Source organism: Anguilla rostrata, chromosome 3, assembly GCF_018555375.3.
Source record: "Anguilla rostrata isolate EN2019 chromosome 3, ASM1855537v3, whole genome shotgun sequence".
NCBI lineage: Eukaryota > Metazoa > Chordata > Actinopteri > Anguilliformes > Anguillidae > Anguilla > Anguilla rostrata.
In genome coordinates, this window is record NC_057935.1 from 25,672,845 (window position 1) to 25,699,955 (window position 27,111).

Sequence of the window (27,111 nt, forward strand, 5' to 3'; positions counted from 1 at the left end):
AATGAAATCTCATTTCTTCTGTTGCCACTTACTTTGCTTCAGTTTGAATTCGTACGATTTCCCTGAGATCAAAAGGTCTCCCGGTGTCCAGGTGAGCATTGGAGGGTTCGAAACCCAACCTCCTCTTAAAAGGCTCCCAAATCCCCTGAGCCTCCAGGTAGGCTGTTGCTATCACCAAAAGAAACATGGAGCTGTGGACAAGAGCAGCAGCTTAGCCAACAGAGGTGCTTTTATCTATTAGGCACCCGCTTAACTTGAAATAAACAAGTTAAAAATGCTGAATATCACAATGCGGAGTAAAATAATTAATAAATAACCACAACCAAAAACCCTGAATACCCAACTCCCACTCATCAATAAGCTTGGCACACGCTAGAACTTTCTTCCCATTTTTGTCAGGGTTCGCATGCTAACCTATGCCATACATTTATACTGTATGACAGTGTTGCAGACAACCAATAAAGCATATATACAAAATATATAAATGGCCTCTTAATTTCACAGAAATGAAATGCTGTTCCAGCATAATCTTCATCAACCCCAATCCAAACCCAAACCCCAAACATTTTGAGCATGGATTCTAGTCCATGATTCATACATTAAGGGCAAAATGTATAAAAACACAGACATGAAGCTTTTCTAGGGATGACTGCCAAAATCTTGAACCGAAGAGATTCTAGCATTACAAATACTATGTTAAAGGGAGAAGGGCATTGTTGCAAATATGCTAAATATTGAAAAAGCTCTGTGTGTGCTCCAGGTCTCTCATTTTTATTTTCAACATTTGGGGATTCCACATACAAGGATTTTCAAGGAGCAGTGTGGGAACCTTTTGCTTTCTCTCCAAACCACCAGGTGGAGCTCTTCACTCACCTCATGATTAGTGAGATGGTGATGTAAAGTTCCAGCTCCCAGTTAGGCCTGGGCAGGGCCTCGGCACACACCCCCAACATGTGATAGGGGAGTGAGGCATTCAGGATGAATATGAATGCTGAGCCTCCAGCAGTCAGGAGCCTCAGCTCCCGGATCACACGAGAGGTTGTGAAGTCCGGTGTAAACCTGCAGGATGGAAATGAACAGAAGCACATTTCATTTGTTATCTCCCCAGAGAGGCTGTGTTTTCACAGATAAAATTTGTTTATTTTTATAAAACTTTAGTCGTATGTGTTTGGTCTTGGTATTTAAACTACGGCTACTTTTAATTTTGTGATCGGTGTGATCACTAATAAAATGTAATGTAATAAAATGCAAGGTAAATCACTGGCTGCTATGGACACACAATTTCATGTGGTGGCATGTCATATGGAGCAGAAAATTAAAGACTGTAACTTTAAAAAAGTTCATAACTGTTGAACTATTAACTTATTTACACACATAAAATGTGTCATATCAATCCATTTCAATTTCCAATTTTTTCAGAAAAGCACAAAAATATTTCTCTCATTAACCGTAAGTCTGATCGCCATGAAACCTGGTATGAGTCACCAGTCCCAAACTGAATTTCAAAGCAATGTCAGGTCAAAATACAGCTGAATCGGAAGCCAATCAATTTGATCCATTTGCATGTGTCCCTTGAAATGAAAAATTACATGAACGATTTGCAACATGACTAAATGGGCACACTGTTCTGAGTAAGACAAATCATGAATAGTGTTAATGGCCTTAAAAACATGGCTGACACAAAGAATCGAATATTGAACATTTTCAGCCCATTTTTAATAAAAAAAAATGTATATTTCAACTTCTTCTCATGAAGCATGTTTGACTTGATATTTGGAACGTTATCTTTGTTCATCTCCTTAAATTGTGAAGGAAATCTATTTAAGTTCAAACATGACACAATAGCAGCCAATCACGTTGCAGTATATGAAAATGAGCAAACAAGGCTAAATAACACTAGCAAATCTCATTTGATCGGCATGAAGTTCCACATATTATTAACAGGCAATACAAAAATCATAATTTATGACTTGCTACATGCACATGGTCAAAGTTGGCTTAACTGACAAGCCAATCAAATTATAGCATTAGTGTACCTGTTCAATTAAAGTGTTTTCCTCCCATTCAATTACTTACAGTATGACAATTTCTTTCGAAGTGTTTGGTTTCAGTGCAAATTCTTGACAGTTGAGAACTTTGAATCCGTATCCCTCACACACGTATCCGCTGATTTCTATGGACTGGATGGAAATCGGAAGCTGTCCCGTGTTTTCAACTTTAAATGTTTTTCTCAAAGTGAAGTTTGGCTCTTTTGATTTACCTTCTGCAAACGGGGTAGGAGAGAAGGAGAGAAACATAGGAGTTTCTTGGTTTTGTTTGTACAAAAAAATTATCAATTCAATGAGAACCATACACAGAGACTACACAGAATGTAACGTCCTGTTGAACTTTCTGTTTTCACTGTGATCATTTCAGATTATCGGTTTCACGGAAACAAATAAAAATGAAGCACTTACTGGTTCAATTAATTCTGGGATTTTGGAAAATAATTGCATTTAAAAGTCCAAGGACAGTCCAGAACAAGAACATTATAGGGTGTCTAGAAAAACAGCAGAATTTCTGCATGGTGAGGAAAGCGTTAGCAGATTAGTCTGTTTCTCTCTGAAACAGGATACAAATTTGACTACATTACCCAGGATTCAGTGGGCTAAGGCTTGAGTTACTCACTCTCAGAGCAGTCTTTCAGTAGGGGCTCTGTCATCTTGAACCTCAGAGAGCTCCCGGGCCCTGGTGGCTTGCCAGCAACTCGCAGGCTCTCACTGGTGCCCTGGCCTTCGGCCAGCACACAGTCCACCACTGTCAAGTTATTCCTGCAAGACCAGATACAATCATAGAACACACAGGACCACAACACACCTGGTCAAATAATTACTTGACATACCTTAAGAGTTATTAGAGTGTTCTCTTTTCTTTAGCATACTTAATAGGGGTCAAGGTGTCTGGGCTCGCATTAGCACATTTATACCAAAACAACATGACACGACTAGAAATGTGGCACTTCACAATTAGGTGTGGTGAGAAGCATGGGGTGGGAGTGTCTCTCTCTCTGTGCAGGGCCAATGGGTGTTATGGTTTTCAAAATGTTTTCACAAGATTGTTACCGTTGAGAAAGTTATCTTTGGCAAACTTCTTGATATTTTCTTTCCACCGAAATTTCTATGCAGTACAACTCCTACAGCTTTTAAGCTAGACATGCCATTCAGACTTAATAATATTCAGCCTGGCTCAGAGTACATTACTTGAATAAAGCTGCATTTTAAGTAGTCTGCCATTTCTATACACTGACAGATAATTTTTTAATGTGTGTGCTTTTTTCTGGATGTCTGTAAGTGGTAAAAAAATGCCACAATTTGGTGACATTTTCTATACAAAATCCCATTAGGCTATAATAGTCATAAGGTTACACTAGTAGAGTTTGAAGTTACAACTGCTGTCTAACTTTGTCATCTGGTAACACCTAAACAACTGCTGAAGCACCCACACTAAAGTTCATTCATAAATTTCACGTTCTAGTTTGAACTGCACTCTCTCATCCTCTGTCCCATTCTCACTCATTAAAATGTTCTTTCACACTTAAGATCAGACTCAATCAAAGGAGCAACACTTTTATGGACATGGTATTTACATTAGTTAGTTTCTCTAGATAGATCATGCAAAGTTCCCCTTTAATCAGCAATCAGTCAAGCAAATTTCTAACACCCGTTTTATTCTCACTAATATTCAGAATAAGATGATTTTGTATAGCTATGCTTCGGTTGATAACCATAGAAGTAATTTTTATTCAAAATTCTCATGGATCAGCGTCTACACATTTTCCTTGCATCTAAAGATTTGGAACAATTCTAAAATAATTATTTGGTCTGTTCTTAGCTCTGACAGGTGTATTTACTGTCTCAGAGCCCAACAGCTAAACACCTCTTGCTCAGGATAGAACGTAATTGAATATCATGATTATGTCAACTGATGAAATGCTCTACAATGAATTCATTTTTTTTGCTTGGCTGTGCCATTGATATCTAATGTTCTAATTCAACTCATCAGAGTGCGTTTTTTGTTTATTCTCTTGTATGAAAGTGATGAAGGAAAACCATACAAGTACTAATTTCTTAACTGCATTAATGTATTTGTTATCATGTGGTTAGCCGCACAACCAATTCTCAATGTGTCATTAGGGCTTAATGCATGTGCCAAACACTGCTTCAGCCAACCACAAGAGGGCACTGGACCTCTGCTTGTTTTTATCATCCATTTTTTGCACCTTTTTTCATGAAGTAAACAGGGCAGGGGGAGATATTGTAATGATAATGATCTAAAATTTTGAAGATAATGACCTTATATTATTTGAGCACAATTACGATCATCGCCGCTATGTGGTGTATTGCCAATACTTTTTTATTTTTCCCTTTGATCATACCTGATGCTGTAGTAAACATCCAAACTTCAGAGATCACGACATGCTTTAAGGCAGCTAATTAGCAGCAAGGCCTTCCAGCTTCCGTATGATCGACCAAAAGATATCACACGATCACTTGGAAGCTGTATAGCCCTGCTGCTGATTGGCTGTTTTATCAACACCCAATAGACATCAGTGGTGACTTTTTATTTTACTGCTGTTTTTCAGTGTGCAGGCAGCCCTGCTCGTTCACTCATTGATGACGACACACCTGCAGTATTTAATTGTGAATTTTTTCCCCCTGCTTTTCTGGGCAACACTGCAGCCGATGCCCTGCGGGGCAGCCGATGCCCTGCGGGGCAGCCGATGCCCTGCGGGGCAGCCGGCCTCTGTCGGTACAGGCATTGTGTGTGTTGGATACTGGACCACGTGGCCCGTCCACGCACTGAAACAATGCCCTAACAGGATGAGCCACCTGGGAGCCTCGTTCAGGTGATTTTAACAAGTTGCGATTTTGTTCTTGGACAACTGCCATGATAAGACAGTGATCTGAAGGTGTAACTGCAGTGTAAGGTGATGCAACATTCAGCAATTCAACATGGCTTGACAGGTAGAAGCAATGCGAACCTGATATCCGAAACTAAAAGGGGTTTGCCCCAAATATAAGTATAATATATAAACTTAAACCATATAAAAAATTATTCAAGCAATATAATTATTAAAAGTGAAAAAACTGATATTACCAGCCTTCCCCAGTTCTTAAAATATGGATTATATTTCAAAAGGATTAGTCATCGAGTCATGGGGCCTCAAGAATATACAAATTTCAGCTGAGAGCAGCTCTGGTTCAGCTTAAGCTTAATACTTTAGTATTTTAGTTTAACCTAAGCACCCAATGTGAAACTGGTAATGATTTAGAAAGATTCTTCAAAGTACCCCTCCAGATATATTTAAAAAAAACTTTAAAAACAGAGCAGAGGGGGTCTTTAACCTAATTGTATTCTACATTGCAGGTGTATACCTACAATAGAATTGTATTTTAATTTATCGACACTCTACTGTTCGAAAAAAAATGACCTTTCTCTAACTTATGGCGATCTAGAGATCTCGCAGCATCCTGCATCCAAACAAAACCTGACTGAGCCGCCCCTCATTACTACACTGAGGAAATCCCGCATGAATTCTGAGAAAACATTTCCTTGACATCCCATATTTTCCTGAAATTTACTACCAAGAAAATTCAAACGGAGGAAGCATATTTGAAAAAAAAAATCTGCATGTTATATTTGTACAGTAATTTATTATAAATTTGGTCTAGATGGGCTGCTAATACTTTTGAGGGACCGTTTCAGTGCAAGGATAGTCCAGTATAAAATCCAGACCACACCCATTGGGCGACGCACAATCAGCTGTAGCATCCCCAAGGAAAGCAGGCATGACAGTATCTAAACACGTACCATCGTCCCCTACTGGTCACTCAAGGTGCCTGCAAGTGTCTTCCCCCAACTCACGTGTGTGATAACCTGACTTGTAAACTGCGGTGCGATAAGACGCCATATGCTTTGGAAGTGGGCATGTGCTTGCCTCCGCTCTTCCCCTTTAGACACCACAGAATATCCTCATTAACAACAAACACAACAGCCCTGCAGCGACACAATTCAAAGCGGCCCTATAGCGGCCCTGATACACTCCCTCACTCATGACAACTCATCACCATCCCCTTACGGGTTTGCCTGTTCCTGTACAATACGCTTTTCCCAGCAAGTCCCCTTCAGACTGAAGTGTGTGGGTGTTTGACTGGCACATCCCATTGTTAACGTGGCTGCATGAGTGACAGGGCGTTTTTGTGAACGCTGCGCAGCTTAGACGAAGCCAAATGGCACACTGTACCTGACAATGAGCAGGGAGGAGACCGTGTGGTTACTGACAGGAGTGAACTTCACAGTGAAGGACTTCGCTTCTCCAGGCAACAGCAGGAGATTGTAAACAAAAGGGTGCGATGACAATCCTTCCGAGAACCCTCTGGCACTCTTAATGACAGTCTGCGAGAGAGAGAGGGCCAGCCTTACATCTTTAAATAACATCATCTCATTGGACAATGTTTCATATCCATATATGCCTGCATCCTATTAAACAGTGTTTTTACATCTCTTCTTTAGGACATCTTATTGGACAACGTGTTTATCTGTACATGCCTGCATCCTACTGGGACAGCATCGCACATCTGTACATGATTGCACATATGCCAATACCCACATGCAACCCCATAAAACACTTGAAACTTCATAACTTCACGTACCTGGTTTCTATGAATCTGAAACTCCAATGTGTTGGCACTGATTTTGGAGGATGTTCCTAAAGCGAACCTGAGGATATAAAGTACAGGGTGAGGGTATCCACTGGGAAAGAATTCCTGAGCCATTTTAGGTCACCTCTGCCAACTTTAACAAATGTCTTCAAAAGAACACCCTGAAGATTTATCCAAGAAGTTCTGTCGTGTTGTTCTGTCGTTCTGTCGAGTGTTTTGATTACAAATGATGTACAATGACGACATGAATGCAATCTCTGGCCAATCAATGATGCATCAACAACTAAATAACAGGTAGAAAATAGAACCAGCAGTACAGAGTACCCATGCTCTAAATTCTTCCATTTCTTCAAAACATACTGCAAGGTATTTTCCGGGGAATTCACTAGCATTCTCTTTTTAAAACACAGTTTTTATTTCCCTTGCACCATTACACTCCTTTCTACAGTTCACCGATTATGAATCCTGTCCCCTTATAGAAAAATGTATGGATCATACTACAATATAAAGAGATTGCTAAAAAATGAAAACGTGTTATATGCAACGCTTTACAGTAAATGAGCATTTTATAAATGCAACATAATTCAGCGATTTCAAAAACTAGTCCTGGAGGGCCGCAGTGGCTGCAGGTGCATGCAGTTTTCCTTCAATCGGAAGCCAATTTAGGCCTTAGAATCAAGGTGTACACTCTTAGGCAATCAGTGATTTAAATTAAGCACTCAAGTGCTGAAAAACACAGAAAAAACAGCGGCAGACATTGCAGCCTTCCTGGGCTGGAGTTTGAGATCTCTGATACAAGTAAAACATTACACTATGAACAAGCTTTGACCATTTGGCTGCCAGTAGTGCCGCTATTATATCTGAGATTCCCTTGTTTAGAATTACGACAAAATATGACTGTGGTGAGGATATGTGTAAGTTGTGTAATGTAAAAGCAGTGTAAGTCGCTATGGATACGAGCGTATGCTAAATGCATGTAATGTAATGGCACAGCACTACAGCCTAGATATTCAGTATTGATCCAGCAGCCCAATAGTATTGCTGCTATCCTTTTACCTTTTTTCCACCTGTTAGTTAATCGACTGATTAATGTACCTAATTGACCAGACATCCAACTCGTCCCAGGTCTAAACGAGTCCCCTAATTAAAGCGGAAGAATGGAAACCTGCAGCATTCCTGATCTGAGTATTCCTACACTGCAGTGTGTTTCTACTGGATCCTGCAATCTGCTGTAAGTATGGAAAAAAACGTGGAATATTCCAGAAATTCTGCCAAGTGCTGAGGAAATGCACTGGGTATTTCTTCCAACAGTGGAACACCATCTTACCTGTTAAGTAGTTTCTCTGCGACGGCAGAGGGGTTGGGATACACAGCCAATGGGAGGATCTGCACGTAGACGGGAACGTCTGCTGGGTTTTCCAAAACCACGTCCTCCTCCTGTGATCACACGATGACACCTTCCCTGTGAGTCACTGAACTGACAGCCTGAGCTCACACATTCCACTTGCACGTTTAACACTGACTTCGCACTAGGATTGGGGTCAATTTAATTTCAATTCAGTCATCTAAGGAGATTCAAATAATGAACTGGAAAAGTTTTCAATGAACTAACCTAATTTCTAATCATTTCACAACCCACATTCACACTTTAGGTATATGCACACTACTTAGTGAGAGCTGCACCTACAGAAAAGGCAGGAGAGTAGCTGCATAGTATCTATAATGTAGCAGTGCATCAGACTTGAATTAGATTCACTGCAGTTAATTAGGCAATGTAACCAGGTGCACGGGCACAGTTTAGCCACAAGGGGGTGCAGTGCACCCTGTGATAAGAAATGCTATGCTCAAAGGCTTCATTACTTCCCTAAACCCTCCCAACTCTTATAGCAAGACTGTCACAATTATTCTAAATCAATTTTTTTGAAAATATTTTTTAGAATGCAATTCACTTTCCATTAGATTTTTCCCCCATTTAAATGTCTGGTACAAATTAAATTCAGAGGCTGTTCAGTTGTATATCCAGTTGTTGCCATTTCAATTAAGAGAAAATAATTGTACAGTATAGTAATATAGTATTGTAATTGTATATAATTTTGATCATCATTTACTGCTTTTTATGTAGAAGTAAAAGTAGGCCTAAAAATGACAATAAAAAAATATTGGCACCCAACAGGTCCAATTACCACCCGAATTTGGAATGTCCCATCAGCTATTTGCAAACGCAACCATTCACACGCGATCCACGACTGTTGGGCTCCTCCACGCATCACAGTGTGGTATCTTAACTGAAAGAGCCACCCTGCAGCTCATAACATATGCTTTTTGTCATTTACGCTGCGATGCATATTGCGATTTCAGAGTGCTGCACACACACAAAAGGTGACACCACACCCTAGCCGCAAACGCACAGACTGTTGGGTACTCACAGAGGAGCTTTTGGTGTTGGTGAGCGGAAACCGGATGTGACGTGAGGAGTTTATGAGAGAAGGCCACGTCAACCGGGCTGATACTCTGGTCTGCACGTTCTTCTGAAGATCGGTGTTGACCTCGAACACAGCCTCCAGCCTTAAAGAGGAGAGAGGAGAAATGTTCTATCCGTCCTGTCTTTCAAAAATCAAAACATGATTCAACAGCTCACAGCAAGGGGCATACATTTGAAAACCCTTCATTAAATTTCAAACTTATCGGCAAATCGGAAAAGATCGGGATTGAGAATGTGGCGGCCCGTAGCCACAAAACAGCCTTTTTCAGACACAAGTTCATCATTCCCAGTTATAAGCTGTACCAGATCTAACAAAGCAAAGCCAAAACAAAAAAAAAAATCTAAGCAACAAATAGTGGCCAGGACTTACTCATGCCCTAAGTTTTCCTTCATTTCTTTCCATCTTTTTAGAAGCGTTTGATGAAAATCGACGTCTGAATCCCACTTATCCTCTTGCATCACGAAGGCAGCCGATTTAGCCTCAGCTGTGAAAACAACCAATTTAAACGGTATTTCCCCACAGTACACAACAGTGGACAAAACACACAACCATAACCAGTCTGCTATGCAGAGGCCTGGTCCTGGAGAGCCGGAAGGTCTGCTGCTTTTTGCTTTTACATTAAAAATAGGCAACCTATAACGTTAACATCCAGTGGACCTTCCGACCCTCTGGGACCAGGGCTGCAAACTCCTAGTTTTAAGAATATATCGAGCTACTCGCATGTACTTACATTTCATCTGAAATGGCAATCCAACATAACAGTGATCCCCACATTGTGAACTAGCATCAAAATAAATATTTGCTACCTACAAGAGAAAAAAAGAGGAGTTAATTGATCAATCAATCAATAAATAAAACTTAAATGTCCCCGAGGGGTAATTTGGTTGTAGGCAAGTCATGTAGGGAGGTCATAGTACACTAAATATTAAATGCAGTGTCAATAAAAAAAAAAACCCTTTTGTCACGGTTTACTATGAGACACAGCTCTTTATCTCCCCTGGTGGGGATTTGCTGCAGGGTCAGGAAAACAAATGTTTGTCATTTGACAACAATTGCCAGGCTGTCACATGCCCACTGACAACTGACTGGCTGATGGCGGCCATATATATATTTTTTACATATTAATTTATCATTGTACATCCAATGGCAGGCTGACCCAAAGACACATCATGCAAAGATTCAACTTGATCGGTCAAGCAGCTGAGTTAGATGCAATTGAATTTCCTTTTACGACGCCTCCTTGGAGAAAGGCCACCGAAATGAGCAAGCTGCCTCAGAAGGAAGCATTACAGATGAGTGCCAAGGTTCATGATGATTGGACAAAGCATTCACGGTTACAGTTGTTTTAGTAAACGTGGCCAAGCCCACAACTGTTGATTTGTATATGGCGGAAGTATTGTTTTGAAAGTTCCAACATTTTTATTGAAATTTTTCAATTTCAGACTCCACAGATTCTTTGAAATAATTTTAAAATGTATTTTCTGTTTACTCAGTTTTCCTTTCATATTACCTTTTGGCTAAAGATCTAAAACCATTCAATGAGACAAATATGCAATAATAGAGGAAATCAGGGAGGGGCAAATAGTTCTTCACAGCACTGTATATGCACAGGCTGTCTATTTGAGTTCTATCAGAAAAGCGATTGCTGTTTAGCCAAGCTTTATTGTAGCAACTTGTACTTTGAACTGCAAACCTAATCCAAACACCATATACTTGGTGTGTATTGGATGTAAGGGTATATCTACAGTGGTGTTTCTCAACCCTGGTTCTGGGGACCCACTGCCCTGTATGTTTTAGATGCCTCCCTACTCCAACACACCTGATTCAAATGAATGGGTCGTTATCAGGCTTCTGCGTGGCAAATGTTCATTTGAATCAGGTGTGTTGGAGCAGGGAAACATCTAAAACATGCAGGGCAGTGGGTCCCCAGGACCAGGGTTGAGAAACACTGATCTAGATGAAGTATTTGCAAATGGCAGTTTTGAAGAGGTGTTGATGCGCCACCTGGGGTGGTAGTAGCACGAAATGTGATACACATGGTCTACATGGGTCCCTCTTCAATTTGTATATTACCAATACCTGAATAGAGGCCACATTTAAAGGCGATGTAATCAAATATCTTTTCCACAATTTTTGCATATTCATATGTTATCGTTAAGAATCTTGGATTGGGGGAGATATGCTTCTAAATGGAAGCTTTCTGAGGATTCCTGACATATCTCATACAATTTGTCCTTATAGAGCCCATACAAATTAGTATTTTGTTAAAAGCACCCCCTACAGGCTATGTTGCATGATAACACTACGGGCTTGTGCATGCTAGTCTACAATATGGCTGACTATCATGCCTCAAAGTATCGTTGCAGTCAGTGTACATTTGTGGCCATACAGATATTCTAGGCATGATTGGCCATTTTTGTCTAAATTGAAATGACAGTCCTGTGCCGATGTCCTTTGCAATTTTACATAGCAATGTGATGTAGATCAGGCATGCAGAATTTGGTGAGAATTGGGCAAAATTTCTAGGAGAAGTAAGAAAAAGTTTGTTTTTCAAGGTGCACGCACTTCAAACGGGACGGCCTTCGTTTTTTTCAACGTTGCAATTTTGCCGGTGGCGTTGCGAGTGTCAGTTGCATGGGTGCCGTGCATAATACAGTAAACCGGCAAACATACCGGACATGCCTGCAGAATTTTTGTGAGTGTTTTGTGCATGGGAAAGGCGCTCCCACCTTCGACTTGCGCTTGGGCTCCAGCTCGTCTTTGCTGCTCCTCAGCCTCTTCGGGTAGAAGCGGGGGTCGTCTGTGAGGGAGCGGACCTGCAGCAGCTTCACCTTCTGGGTAAAGGAGCTCAGCACGCTCAGGGCCTGGTGCACCACCTTCCCCTGGAGACGAAGCACACGCATGCCCGGGGGGGAGGGGGGGGGGGCAGGTGAGCGCCGCGGCGTACTTCTAACTGAGCATCGGCAGGAGCATGCCGCTTTCCAGGAGAAGACAGGCAGCTTTAGCTACAGAAATAACCACGGGCTTCAGCCCTTCCTTAGAAGACATTAACGTCTCCCGAGATGATGAGCCACAGGGCAAAGATGCATGAGTATACGTAGGAAACAGTGCTCTGGTGGTTGGTTGTTTTGGTTCTGTGAGATATCTGTGAAAGTTTACTAACATCCCATTCATAAATCATTTCGATATCAGCAATTATTTAGCGGAGACAAACTAACAGAAAATGTGCTTCCACTGAAGTACACAGTATGAGATCTGACTTGTACATGCAATTTTAACATTAAACATTTCTGCTGAAAAAAAATAATATAATTGTAATAATTATGTGCACAAATACACACACACACACACACACACACACACACGTACATGCACATATATATGTATTGACACAGAAATACAAAGATACAAAGATGGGGGGGGGGCAAGTCACACAGGGGCCACTGTTCATCTGGCTGGTGCAGGCAGAGAAAGTAAAACAATCATGTGGCTCAACTCTTGGAATGCTGGGACATCCCCTCCTTCTCTAAATTCCTGCTTTCAATGTGCAGCACAATTTACAGGCACACAGGGCCAACAAGCTGCGACTTGTGCGGCATTCAGGAGGACAGTATCGAGCCGTGATATAGAGAGAGGCTCAAATCCTCACCCTTGCCCCTAACTCCCTCCCCCCCCACCCCCAACACACACACACACACACACACACACTCACAAATACAAGCTCAAACACACGCAGACACCCATTCAGATACACGCGCAAAAAGGATGCCAAAGAGATAAGGCCAAGAGATGGCAATCTGAAGCGCGAGCCTTGGAACCTCTGTTCCTCTGACCAGCCCACGCCCAGGCGCACAGGTACACGCCTCAGGTGGGGGAGAGCGCGTGTGCGGGGGGAGAGAGAGAGAGAGAGAACTCACCGGAAAGGAGGCTGGAAGGACGATGTGCTTGGGCGTGCTGACCAGCGTGCCCACGGCTATGACCGCTTTCACCGGTATGGTTAATATCTGCCAAAGGTTCGAGGGCTTGTGTTAAAACAGCTGTGTGCAGCGATAGGCTGCATTAAATCTGGGGTCAAACTCCAGTCCTGGAGGACTGCTTCGTCTGCACTTTTCTGTGGACTTCCTTTGAACCAGCGGCCAATTCAGATGTTGGAAACCAGGTGTTAGGACTTTTAGTGCTGAAATGCACCGAAAAGCAGCAGATATCTCAGCACTCCAGGACAGAAATTTCCCATCCCAGATACGATCAATGCATAACGTAGACCAAAATACACCGAAACAACAGCGCAAGTTCCAAGTACTGCCAACCATTATATTCACATATTTCTCAGAAAGGAAAGATTACACGGTTCTCATTACACGGGAGCACAATGGACATGTGGACATGTCGCTAGATAAATTGTGACTGCGGTGCCGTAGTTGAAAGGGGGTTGGGCAGGGAGGGGGTGCAGGGCGCCGGCCGCGCTACCTCGTAATCTGTGCTGATGTGCACGGCGCCCTCATGCTTGCCCTGCAGGTCCCGGGCCACCAGCGTCACCCTGAACGCGGCGTAGTAGCCGGAGGCCAGGATCAACTGCGGAGGGAAAAGAGGCGGCTTTCAGGAGCGGTCGCCGTGTTGCGTTCCCGCGCCCGGCAACGGACAGCCGTCCTTTGGGCTGACAATCAAATACAGCGTTCGGTTGTAATGGAAAGGAGACCAGGGGGCTGACGGAACCTTCAGGTTCATTTCCGTGCTTCCGTGTCGTCATGAACAAAAAAAAATTATAAATACAGCTCCAGAACCAAAGAAGAAAAGTGTAGGTGAAAACTAAGAGACGACAACAAATATTCTCCTCTAAGTTTCGGCTAAAAAAAAATTTTTACCCCCAAGAAGACCAGGTTAAAACCTAGTATATGGCTGGACCTAACACAAGTGATCCGGCCGACCAATGGTGTAACTTCATCACTCAGTCAGTCACAGACATTTGTGTTTTGTAGGGCTGGCCCCGCTGTTGCGGTCCAGCCAAAAACTGCCCAGTCTAATTCATACACAAATAGCTTTCATAGTTAGTGGCCCAAACAATGCACAGAACTCAGCTCTTGTCTGTAAACAGTTCCATGTAAATAGTATGAGTCATTTTTAAAAAAATGAACTAAAACAAAAAATGACCATCTGACAAGTCAATAAATCTTAGACTAAATCAAACCTTTGTTCAAGCAAAAACAAAAAGGTCAAGCACAAGAAAATTGCAGGTTATTTTTTAAAAATTCCTTCAAAAGGGGAGGTGAATTTAGCTGAATGGAGTCCATTGCTTGCGAGTTGAAAGATGTTCGCCACATGCAAGCTTTACTTGTTTGACCAAAAAAATTGAGCGCTTATCTGTAACTGAAGAGCACAATTCTTACTTCCTAACCTCCAGGGGCGGGGTCTGTCGCTGCCCGATCTGTACCTGCCGAATTGTACCACGCATGTGTATTGGCTCTGTGCAAGCGCACACTGCTCGATCTGTCTCCTGCCTGATCCGTAGCGTGCAGACACTGTCGCACTTAGTTAACTAACTATAACCCCTCCCGTTCATGTGAGGATCAATTCTGTTAGTATGTCGCTCAAGTGAATAGCATTACATATATTTGCCATATGGTCTATCCTTTATATAGTTGTCATGACGCTGATAATTATTATGTGTCGCTATCTCACTAGCCAGCTAGCTGATACATCTATCTCTCTCACTAGCCAGCAAGCTAGCTAGCGATCTCTATACATCTCTGACTAACTAGCTAGATAGAGAAATCAGTCACATTGACACCAAAACGTTGAGCTTTATACACTATAGCTAGCTATCAATCTCTCTCTCTCTCACTAGCTAGCAAGACAGCGATCTCGGGCAGTGACAGGGACAATTCCATTTCAATCCTGTCAATTGATAAAATTAAAAGAAATTCAATTAATTAGGAAAATTTCCACAGAACAGTACGGGCATTTTCGAAAGCATGGACTGAATCTCAGTTTATTTCCGGAACCAAAATGGAATTGACCCCCGTCCTGCTAACCTCGCTCTTAACAGAACCTCCGAAAGAAGGGTTCACCGACTGAGACGGGCGGTCGCATCGTCTCCAAACGGAGGAACGCTCTTACGGTCTTCTGGTCGTTCGCGGGCGCGTTCTGAAGCTCTCTCTTCCTCGCCAGCACCGTGGTTCTGTTCCCCCGCTCCGACTTCAGCAGCTCCACGGACAGCCCGTCCCCCGTGACCTGCCAGGACTTGATCTCCAGCTGAGGAAGAGGAGCAGGAGGAGAAGGAGTTTCAGTGCAGTCGGTGTGCGGCAGAATTCTGGCAGGAAGGGTTTTGGAGTGAAGGCTGAAAAACGTTGAGGGCGTTGGGGAGCGGTCCTCACCTCGATGGGGTTGCTGTTGATGATGGCGAACGTGATGCTCCCGACGTCGGAGGCGCTGAGCACGCTGAAGTCCAGGAGCTGCTCCTCTGGACTGGGAGGCAGGACGAGCGGCTGCGGGGTGGGAGGGGGAAAACCAGTTTTAAAAACAGACAGATTTTTCTTCACCGAGCAAACCTCCGCTTTTCTGAAACACCGCAATGTCTATGTGGATCCCACCCTGGCCGTTACAGAGAAATTACATGCAGCCATCTCAAAAACAGCATTGTCAAGTCATTTAGCGCTTGCAGCGCTATTGTTTCTTTATTCACTGAAGATGTGGTGTTCAAGTGCGTTAACATTTTTTATTTTACTGTAATTATGCCCGAAACAATATCTCTTTGTGAAATGTAATCATTGTATTCCTTGTTTTTTTTTGCATATGAACACCAATAAAATTTTGCTTAAAAAATCTGCAATAACCAAGTCAGAGGGCATACCAGACAATATTATCCAACACTAGCATACCCTGCCAATTGACAAAGGATGAAAATGAACAAGCCATGCCTATGCCTGCTGAGCTAGCATTGGCGGGCGCTAGCACTAATATATGAGCTAGCCCTCATTGCTTTTCCACAGTCACTTCCAGGCTTCAGTCATACCTTCTCAGTGCCTTAGGTCTATGTAACATTATCCCCTTGGTGCTCATTAGAGCAGTAAGGGTAAAGGGGCATGATTAAGGGAACGGTTATCACAGGTAGCTTGTTAGTAAAACACGCATGTAGGTGGCCACCTTTCAACAGGAGTATGACGTTGATACCACGGAGAAGTTGTATGGGAGGGAACTACAGGGATGTAGGCACATCTGGGCCTCGATGTTGGACGAGCACACTGGCTACCAGCCCAAGATTCAGATTATAGACGGAAACTTGCTCAAGCTTTTGGGTCAACTTGGCCAGCTTGACTGAGCCATAGGTGTTCCCTACACTGGCAGATCCAGATCCTCAGTAAGCTGGGGGACAGGTCTGCCCTGAATGGAATATTAAATTAATTTTTATGCCATTCATTTATATTGAGAATTCAAAGCCTGTGGCCCGCTGTACCTCCAGGAAGCCAGTGTAGGCCCGGATGGGCAGGTGGAACTTGGAGGCGTTGGTGATGAGAAGGATGTTGCTGTCGATGTGGGTGGAGGGCCTGACGGGGCGGAAGAGGAGGGAGAAAACGTAGCGGGACTTGTGCGGGGGGATCTGAACCGGCCTGCTGAAGTTCTGGATCTGGAGGGGTGAAAACGCAGAACCGGTCCCATTATTCCGCTGCAAGACTGCTACTAGGGAGCAATAAAAAAGTTACTAAATGGCTTTGGGGTCCAACAGAACCAGAACCCTCTACATGCTGTTGAACCAAAAAGCCAAAACAGGAACTTCAAATTCTGGTGCCAGAGGGGCTAGAGGGTCTGTTGGCTGTCCGTATGTTGAGCACTTAACTTAAATAACTATTTGCCTGGAGTCCACACACCATGTTTCTATAGCCTAAACTAGTTGCTCAGAATAAGGAAATCATGAACACATGTAGACACTGCAGCCCTGCAGGACTGGAGTTACTTACTCATAGGGGGCTTGGTAGACAGATATTTTGCTCCCACGTCAACCACTTTCATTGATGTGGCAATTTTATGAGTAAAAACTGTGAGAACTGCACAGCTGGTAAGCTTTTTATGTTTTTAGGAAGGGGGGGGGGTGCAGAGAATATTGTACAAAGTGTATACTCAGCAAGGACTACTGATTTGCTACTCAGTGCAAAATAAAATTAGTTCTCTGTAGTGCCAGCGTAAGGATGCCTGGTTCTGGCTTCGCTCACCTTGAACATGACCTTGGCATCCTCTGGTAAGGAGACATTGTGGATGCGGATAGCAAAGTTGAAGGTGTTGGTCAGTAAGATTGGCCTCTCCACTGGGTCCGTGGGACTGTCTCTAATGTAGAACAAGGTGGCTGTGTGGTCAAACCCCAGGTACCTGAAACCAGACCGGGTTCAGTTCAGTGCAACTTGGATGTGAGTTTAACCCAAGGTCCTGACTCACTGTGATCATGAACCCATTGAAGAGTAGGTATTTTGGAATGTTTTTTTTTTTTTTCCAAAATTCGAAGTCAGTGTTCTACAACTCCACTGCATTCGGTTACCAGCAGTGACCTGTTCAGTTAAGAACATTGCTATCACATACTTGTGATCTTACACCTTAAAGGGTTAAATATGCTGTGGTACTTCTTCAAAAGTATGGAGATGAAAGCTATGGTCAAAACTGATGAACATAAACAATGGAAAACTGACTCTTATCTAGTAACCCAGTCATCCCCCTTCAAAGGACTGTGTCCACGATAGCTCTCATTTCATCACTGCAAATAAGCCCGGGATTGTAGTTGACCTACCTGGTTAAACAAAATAAATGCAACCCTATTAAAAAGGTTGACTGCAGCCTAAATTAATTCACTTCAAAACAAGTGTACATGTACACAGCACTGAGACCACAGCGAATAGTTGATGAAGCGTGTAAACGGACCATCTGCTAATAGATTTCAACTGAGTAACCAAGCGTCAAATTAAATAAATGTGCACTTGCGTATCACTCAACATACAGGTCCCTAAGCACAGAATGTTTGAAATGCCTCAAAACATCCAATAAAACATAACCACTTAGACATAAAATTTAACAGTAAAAAATAAAATAAAAATTATAATTTTTAACTGGTACAATGTGAATTGTGTAGGGCACATCAGGCTTTGTACTTCAAGACATTCAAACTCATGGTTGAGTTGTCATGGTTACAGGTTCAGTCACTGTAGCCATTGTTAATGAGGCAGCACATGTTCTCCCACCAAACGGAAGCTCTTACCCCTCTAAAACGTCAGCCTGGTAGGGAATTTCCAGTTTAGGGTAGCTCTTCTCTTTCGCTTTTACCGTTATTTTACCCGAAAACTGAGTTGGTCTTCTGGTTTTCGATGCTGGATTGAAGAAAAAAATAAAAAATAAAAATAGGAGATGAATCAAATTTTTGGTTCACACGACACAGCTGTTCCTCACACCGGTAGTATTCTGGCGCATGCACCAGAAGCTCTTTTGCATGGATTCAAATCTTTTTTTAAAAAAAGGGTGCAAAACAAAGGTATCGACATGGACTTCCATAGTTGATTTCTACAAGAATGAGCACAGGACAGCATCATAAATAAAACAATGGAACGCACCAACTCATCCTCAGGTTAATACCTTCTGACACAGAACAGAACCCCTCGGGGGTGACAGTGGGGGCGGTGGGGTGCTCTGTTCAGATATTTACTGGAAATAAACTAAACTTTTTTTTCATGAACACCGCAGCAACCGCAACCACTGATTCATCTGTTCATTAGGGGGCTAGCCCTGGGTGAAAATTTGCTTTTTAGACGTTTTTTGTCATTATCTTCAGACGTTATGGCGATTTACATTACTCAACTTCGCTTCTGGTCACAGCAGGCTACCTACAGCTTTGAAAAGCCATTAGTCATCTGTTTATTATGGGCTTATTCATCACTGCACAGACTGCAGCTCAAAGTCGTCAGATACTGGTTCATTTGCAAAGATAACGTACTTGGGTAGGGTAAGACGCAACATTTCTGTGCAAAGTTCTGTCTGTCTGTTAACGACGACGATGTGTGCATATGATGGTGAGAAAAATGACACACGCCTTAAATTAAATATGAAAAATGAAGCTCCTCCTCCTCTGAAGCATGTGCTGCCATTGACCCCCACTTTACTCCTGGGGGGCGGGGGGGTGATCACTGGTGCATGCCCTCCATGACTCCCGGACTTACCGTCAAAGCTTATAGTCGCAACTTTGGTATATTTTTTTCCCCCTGCTTTCAGCGTGACTGACTTATTAAAGTGTATCGTGACTGCTTCATTTGATGGTGTCGGCCGGACACTCTGTAAAACAAAAATCCAGTTAGCTCGCCCATGGCAGAAAAGAGATAGATAAATAAATAAATAAATAAATAAATAAATAAATAAATAAATAATTTACTGGGCAGGGCTTACTGTTATTTGTACATCTTTTATTCCTGAATTTAGGAGGTGTAAATTCAACTGTTTTGGTCGATCTGTAAAATAAATGCCATACAAAAAAAATTCTAAATACCTAAAACTCTCTTATAATAATAAAAAAATATATATAATAATAGCATCTACACTAACCATAAATTAATTCATTATTAAATCCGTGCATTTTTTTAAAACATTTTAAATACAGAGTACTCCAGGCGGTTTACCTTGTGATCTCAATGTACCAAAGTCTAGCATCTCTATGGAAGAATATATTCCAGGTGCTAGGATGACAGAACAAAGACAGAAGGATAAGGATTAGTGGGACCGTGACATGAGTGTGGCGGGGCAAAGCTGGAGTGTGGGGCGAAGCCTGGACAGGTGGGTGAGGGGTGGGGGGGGGTGTAAGGCTTGGCAGGGCAGGGCGGAGTTTTGGGGCGGAGGACGACTCACCGGGCGTGACCTCCACCTCCACGGGCAGGATGATGTACTCCTCCTCGTTGGAGCCGTTGGTCTTGATCCGGATGAAGGCCGTGTGGTTGTCCGGGTCCCGCGAGGAGAAGCTGGCCCTCACCACCCCTTTGGTCTCAAACGGAGGAATCTCCTGGATTCAGGGTGCAGGAAAAAGGGGGAAATCAAACCAGAGTAAAAGAATAGAGGAGCATACCCACCAATGATTCTACCCCTAAGGTCACACCCTATTGGGAATCCGGCGATGCATAAGTTTCATTGCACTTGTACTTGTCCCTGATACAGTGGTTGCCCACACATGACATCACTCTTTAGCAATTTTTTTTACATTCATGCCTTATTTATCCACAAATAGAGTGACCCCATTGAAGAATGACATCTCTTTTTTCCCCACCAGGGGTGCCTAGGGATGGCAGACCAGTGGTTGAAGCTGGGCTAAGAATGCGAGATGGAAACTAGCGGTGTGAAAGAGCCAGAAAAGTGCCAGGGCTGGAGAAACGCTGGCTCACCCACCCATAACTGTTTAGTGCCTTCCTGCTGCCCCGTGGGCAGCTCTAAGTGCAGGTCTCCTCCACTGGCATACATCTCCACAACCTGATGAAGAACAAAAAAAACACATTTCCCATCAGCCCAATTTACACGGCCCAAATATCAACTCAATAGGGATATCAAAGCCGTTCTTGCATGAAAGCCCTTTCTTTTCATAACATTTTCACAGATGACCAGTTTGTGAATGATTCATACCTGTGTTTATAGGCCGACGTACAAGTCTGCTCACTATCACCAAACAGCCAGACAGATCAATGTAAACCAAACTATGAACATGAGTTCACATGCGATACGAAAGTATTAAACACGGCAAAGGAAGTGAACTAATGATTCATTTGCGATTTTATTCCCAGGGTGCTCCGTTCCAAGATACAGACTGCAGCCAGCCTTCCACAAGGTCATCTTTCTGGGTCCTTCCTGCACTGTGAACTCAATACATCTATTAACTCATCACCTTACCTTAAATAACATCTCAATGTCACACTGTCACGCAATGGGCAACACAAAGAGCATTACATTAGAAAGTGAGAAAGTGAATCATGGCTAATGGAAAAGAATGGGTGGTTACCTGCAATGGCTCACTGTGTGGGTTGTGGATGTTTATGAGCGGTGAAAAGCTGCTGTTGACGGGGACCCGGGCCCCGATGAATGGCCGCAGTCTGTAGGGGTTGGGGATTCCCACGCCAAACACCTTAAAAAAAAAAAGAAAAAAAACACAACCCCACCCACCACCCCCCGTAAGGAGGCCATGTGAGATATGCGAATGACTGGTCTTCCCCCCCTCCCACATCTCTCCACACACATTGACTGTGCAACGGACTCCTTCCTTTATCGCACGTACCTGGTATGTAAACACTCCATGGTGCGACGTGTTAATAAATAATGTGTTTTCCACGTTCCCCACTACTCGGGCTAAAAAGACGACGTCGAACGACGTGTTTCCCCCTGGAGGAATTATCTGAGGAGGGAGGAAGAGAGTGAAAATTAAAAAAAAAAAAAACAAAGACAGAATTTTTTTCGAATGGATTCCGCTTGTTTAAAAGGCGTGCTTCCTCATGCTAATTTACTGGCTAAATAGGCCACAGGACCTTCTACAATTCTGCAAATGATTACATAATGTAAACTGCAGCACGGGGACCCACTGGATCTTCCGCACTGTAACTCTACTATAGTTTCACAGGTCGCCCTGACTGGCCGGAATCACTTATTCAATCTGAAAAACAGTACATCGTCTACCTTGGGCCGAGCGCATGTAGAACACAATACAAAAGACGAAGAGCTCTGATTTTTTGGAAAAGTTAGGTGCCAGACGGCCTTAGACGACTATAAATAACGCCCATTGATCCATAATGGCCCTGCCCAAACATAAAATGTCACAGAAGATTAATAAAAACACGCTTAATTTTCTAGTTGGCGTAACGATAACTGACTTGTGAGCCAGGCATAATCTCAACCCCTAAAACTTTCTCTGAGGAGTTCGCTGGAGTGGTGATTTATGGGGTTGTCGAGAACAGGTGCGATACAGTCTAATTTATTACGCTCCCAATAGCGAACGCCTACCCTGGTCCAGAGCACTCTAAAGAGCGTACTTAGCAAATCCATTACCCGACAGCAGTGTCACAAACACGGTATGTTCACATTAATATCTCATTATAAACAGTGCAACATGGTGTCTGACTCTCTGTACGGCAATAAAACTCACATAATCTTTGATATTTCCCTCAGAAGTACAATAGTGGGGCCAAACCCAGACTGAATCTTATCTAGAATCTACAGACACTTACTCAGACACACCTGTCATGATGACTTGCCGCAGACAAGCAGAGCAAACCAAATCAAATGACAAAGATCAAACAGCCACAGAACCACACAGAGAGACACACTGAAGCGGAGGCTGACTGGTTCTATTTAAAACCTGCAACAGGAAGTCAGCCATTCGTCTGTCTAACAGACTCTCTGAAACACAGTTCCGCGTAATTTACACTGCGTGAGTATATGGTGCAGGTTTGGCACATATTGAGTGGGTGAGAAGGAGAATACTTACCCTACTCTCAAAAAAAGATGCATGAAAATGTGCTGTTGCAGCTGATATTGATAATAAAACGATAGTTTCTTCTGAGCTAGGATTGTGCAAGTAAACCTTCTCCAATTTTGGCATCCCAACAGGCCTGCAAAAAATAAGATGTACAGAGGTCATGAGTACTGAGATTGTCAGAAACTGCCAGCAAAAAAAAAAGAAAAACAAGTGATATGATGATGATCAGTATTCAGTAGGCTGCGGTTGGTAACTTTTCTTTTGAAAGATTTCGGGGAACAGTAATGCTTAAACAGAAGCAATCATAGAAAGAGATGTTGAGAGAAATTCAGCACCATACACTGCTTTATCCCCTCAAATTCTGCATTGTAAAACAAGGGGCAAGGGATTCAGCCCAATTTTTTGTTTTCAAAACAAAGCGGTTTACAACATGAACCAATCAAAGAGATGGACCAGTTCACGTCATGAACTAACCAACAATGATATTGACCGTGTGCATTCACATAACAGCACGCATATCAAGATGCGTGGAGGAAGGCAAGGTTTCTCCAACCGGAGACAACGACTTGCTCTGGCGCTATGTAAAAATTAACTGGACAGAGCTCGCTCTAGAACTAGAATAAACATCAGAGTATAATTGGGAAGATGGCGAGAGCTTGTAAACGTCCAGCAAAGAACCAAATTTGGTGTATCTGGTAACTATTACTCTGGGATGTAGAGCAGCCTTGTTTGACAACATACATGTAAAAAAATATTTGGGTAATGTTAGGTAATACACAAACCATCAGGTAGATAACTAAGTTAAGACAAGCTAGTGTACTTCCCAAAAGAAAAATGTTGATGCGCGTTCACAATGATGTGTGACGTGTTGAGATGCGGGGGGTGAGACAGGGCCAAAGGGTGTTATGATTTATGTTTTACAACATTGACAAAGTTGTGAAATAGGCTATATATAAACCTTTAATTGACTAGGAAGTCACATTGAGATTAAAACCTCTTTTACAATAGCTGTTTTAACCATAAATTGCCATCTATTTGGCAAAGCTCAATAGTTTAACAAACACTGAAGAACACACAAAGAAAAAAAACTAACTAAATACAGCCTTTATACTGGTTCAAAAAGAACCATTTATTTTAACACATGAACAGAAAGGGCAGTAAGTTAGCAGGTTTAAAACAACATTTCCAGAACTTCTCATTAACACCAAGGCCCCATTTATACTGAAATACCACACAGGAGGAAAATATAATTTCTGTATGTCTGATACATAGCTATCGTATATCATCTGTTCACACAAATTTTAATGCATTGCCATCTGGTTGAGTGCATTTGGACAAAGATTGCATTTCTCCCAGCACCGCTCAATGTTCCATCCGGCTTGACGACTAACTGCCTAACACGTTTATTATGGAACACCATTTATCAGGAGAATTTTGGTGCCAAAAGACAACGCATGCTGGAATGACCCAGACGACCTCAAATTCTGCATTGTAAAACCCGGGGCAGGGATTCAGCCCAAATTTTGGTTTTCAAAAAAAGCGCTTTACAATGTGAACCAATCAAAGACATAGACCAGTTCCTGTTGTGAACTTATCAACAAAGATGCTGACCCTGCGCATTCACATAACAGTACACAGACGCAATTGTCTTCGGACAATCATCAAATGAGCCGGACAATAACTCAATGTGTCATGTATGAGATTTGTCAAGAAATTGGATGTGTGCATCACATTAAAAGATAAAAAAGACAAGTGTAAACAGAGCCAAAGACACATCTAGGCTATTGCTGGTGGACAGCAACCATGCACCTGTGTCAGTGTGTGTGACTAGCTCTCTGTCTCAGCAGAGGCTGTAGTAGGGCAATTTGCATGGGATTATGGCTCTCTTCTCTGATTTGATTAGCAAGACCATGGCAAACGAGCCTTTGGGCAACACTGACTGCACTTAGCAACAAGAGCTAGAGTCTGCACACAGAGCAAAAAAAATCAAGGCGCTGCACTCCAGTTATTTTGAAATGAGTCATTGTGGAGTACAGGACAGGGCAGTGACTTCAGACAGCCAAAAATGCAAATAAAATGAATTGAATTCCTGCCATAAAACTCACTTATCTTCGTCACTAGGGCCAGGATTGCAACACCGCAAAATTTCTGACGCCCAGCTGCTGGTGCAGTTAACTTCCTATCGCTTTAAGGTCATGTTTGAATGGAATTACTGGTACCACTGTGAAATTGTGAAAGGACAGACCGCATGAATGTTCTAAGAAAAGAGTGGCAGCTTATCAGAGGCCGATTACTTCAGTAAACATATGAGATGCGGCTCATTAAGACGTAGCCTACTACGTTTTCATTCAGGCGGGGGTATATTGGATATTACCACATTTACCTCCAAGCCACATACGCGATCCCTTTTTTCCTTATATTAAACATGCAAGTTCTGTTCTGAAATAGATATCCACTTATGATTAGCAGTTCACTCAACAGACACACCCCTGACTGGTTAAAAAGTAAACCTCCCCAACGAATATGCAGCAATATGATCTCCGAAGACCAATGGCAATATTTAAAATGGCTTATACTAAATCAGAATCAAATCATAGTATTTGTTTTCTTTGGTTATTTGTGTTAAATACGATTATTAAAAAAAAATTAAGCTTTTATTTCACAGTTTTTTATGCTCTATGCTTCATGATCAGACTGAGCTTCACTCACAGGCACACCTGTCAGGAACCCAAACTGTCTGTGGTTCCTCATAATGCAGCTTGACCGCACTAAGAGCAGTTACAGGATCTAGGAAGCCCACCGCTGAGGGTCTCTCTATCCATCCCGCCGAGACATCTATGGTTTCAAACCGCCGCGTCGTGAGGAGAAACCTGACCCGCCATTTGGCACAGGGAAACCGCGGCCTCCGTGAACCCTCTAATTTGTCAATTGGCCGTGGTGTTGACTTAAGTAACTAGTGTATGCTGCTGGAGCAGTGTTGACTTAACCAACGCTAGTGTAGGGATATTGAGCAGTGTTGACTTAACCAACGCTAGTGTAGGGATATTGAGCAGTGTTGACTTAACCAACGCTAGTGTAGGGATATTGAGCAGCGTTGACTTAACCAACTCCAGTGTAGGGATACTGAGCAGTGTTGACTTAACCAACACTAGTGTAGGGATATTGAGCAGTTTTGACTTAAACAACTCCAGTGTAGGGGACTGGAGCAGTGTTGACTTAACTCCAGTGTAGGGGATTGGAGCAGTGTTGACTTAACCAACACTAGTGTAGGGATATTGAGCAGCGTTGACTTAACTCCAGTGTAGGGGATTGGAGCAGTGTTGACTTAACCAACACTAGTGTACGGATATTGAGCAGTTTTGACTTAAACAACTCCAGTGTAGGGGATTGGAGCAGTGTTGACTTAACTCCAGTGTAGGGGATTGGAGCAGTGTTGACTTAACCAACACTAGTGTAGGGATATTGAGCAGTTTTGACTTAAACAACTCCAGTGTAGGGGATTGGAGCAGTGTTGACTTAACCAACACTAGTGTAGGGATATTGAGCAGTGTTGACTTAACCAACACTAGTGTAGGGATATTGAGCAGTTTTGACTTAAACAACTCCAGTGTAGGGGATTGGAGCAGTGTTGACTTAACCAACACTAGTGTAGGGATATTGAGCAGTTTTGACTTAAACAACTCCAGTGTAGGGGACTGGAGCAGTGTTGACTTAACCAACACTAGTGTAGGGATATTGAGCAGTGCAGACTTAAACTCTCGAGTAGGGAGCCAAAGCAGTGTTATGTAACCACAAAGGCATTGCAGTCTATCTGTGAGTGTTCTTATGCATCATGCCAGGGAAAACTGAACCACAACTGCAGTCTAGTCTGTTTTTTTGGGTTACAGTTATGTGTACAGATAAAGCATGTGGTTCTTAGATACAGCTTTTGCTACTGATCTGCATCTATGCATCAGAGTCACACAGGCTAAAGCAGGCAGTACAAAACTAGCACACAATTAACCCCATGTTTACATTCCAAATGTTCCCCCCCCCACAAAAAAGACTCCCAACTTATTCATTTATAATTCACAAGTTTTTGTATCTTAAAAAAACAAACTATGACAGAAACGCAATCAAGGTTTTCCAGAGTTTTTTTCCATTTGACTGCTCCTGCCAGCAGAGCCCGTGGCCAGTTTATCTTGGCAGGGAGGTGCATCAGCCTGATAGCAGGCAAATGAGGCAGAGACAACCGCGGGATGGAAAAAAACACACCTTCCTGCGCTCGTCCGATGATCACCTGATCTCACAGCCTCGGGCTAGGAGATGACACCCAACACCGCGCGGCATATCAGTAGCAGATTACCTCCAGAGATTTATGGGGGAGACAACCGAACCCTGTCTTTATCACCGTTCTAGAAACCAAAAGCACGCCTCTCAAGTCCACAGGGAGATTTCTTACACTGGGGTTCAATTGGTA

General features: G+C 42.8%; 1 protein-coding gene across 1 annotated transcript in view; it reads right to left on the reverse strand.

Annotated features, from left to right (window-relative positions):
• The window catches only part of LOC135250560 (transmembrane protein 131-like), a 64,546-nt gene that overhangs the window by 9,694 nt on the left and 27,741 nt on the right, over window positions 1-27,111 (reverse strand). The window contains exons 5-30 of the mRNA XM_064326975.1: window positions 22,662-22,785; window positions 21,459-21,575; window positions 21,186-21,308; window positions 20,582-20,662; window positions 20,051-20,201; window positions 19,825-19,881; window positions 19,595-19,656; window positions 19,372-19,483; window positions 18,420-18,528; window positions 17,389-17,542; window positions 16,635-16,805; window positions 15,556-15,666; window positions 15,299-15,433; window positions 13,652-13,756; window positions 13,102-13,188; window positions 11,914-12,066; window positions 9,915-9,990; window positions 9,554-9,668; window positions 9,128-9,266; window positions 8,029-8,138; window positions 6,693-6,759; window positions 6,284-6,435; window positions 2,668-2,810; window positions 2,077-2,263; window positions 874-1,059; window positions 33-191 (exon numbers count right to left, since the gene is read on the reverse strand). Of these exons, the coding sequence (XP_064183045.1) occupies window positions 33-191; window positions 874-1,059; window positions 2,077-2,263; window positions 2,668-2,810; window positions 6,284-6,435; window positions 6,693-6,759; window positions 8,029-8,138; window positions 9,128-9,266; window positions 9,554-9,668; window positions 9,915-9,990; window positions 11,914-12,066; window positions 13,102-13,188; window positions 13,652-13,756; window positions 15,299-15,433; window positions 15,556-15,666; window positions 16,635-16,805; window positions 17,389-17,542; window positions 18,420-18,528; window positions 19,372-19,483; window positions 19,595-19,656; window positions 19,825-19,881; window positions 20,051-20,201; window positions 20,582-20,662; window positions 21,186-21,308; window positions 21,459-21,575; window positions 22,662-22,785 (3,186 nt within the window). The remainder of the gene's footprint in view (window positions 1-32; window positions 192-873; window positions 1,060-2,076; window positions 2,264-2,667; window positions 2,811-6,283; window positions 6,436-6,692; window positions 6,760-8,028; window positions 8,139-9,127; window positions 9,267-9,553; window positions 9,669-9,914; window positions 9,991-11,913; window positions 12,067-13,101; window positions 13,189-13,651; window positions 13,757-15,298; window positions 15,434-15,555; window positions 15,667-16,634; window positions 16,806-17,388; window positions 17,543-18,419; window positions 18,529-19,371; window positions 19,484-19,594; window positions 19,657-19,824; window positions 19,882-20,050; window positions 20,202-20,581; window positions 20,663-21,185; window positions 21,309-21,458; window positions 21,576-22,661; window positions 22,786-27,111) is intronic.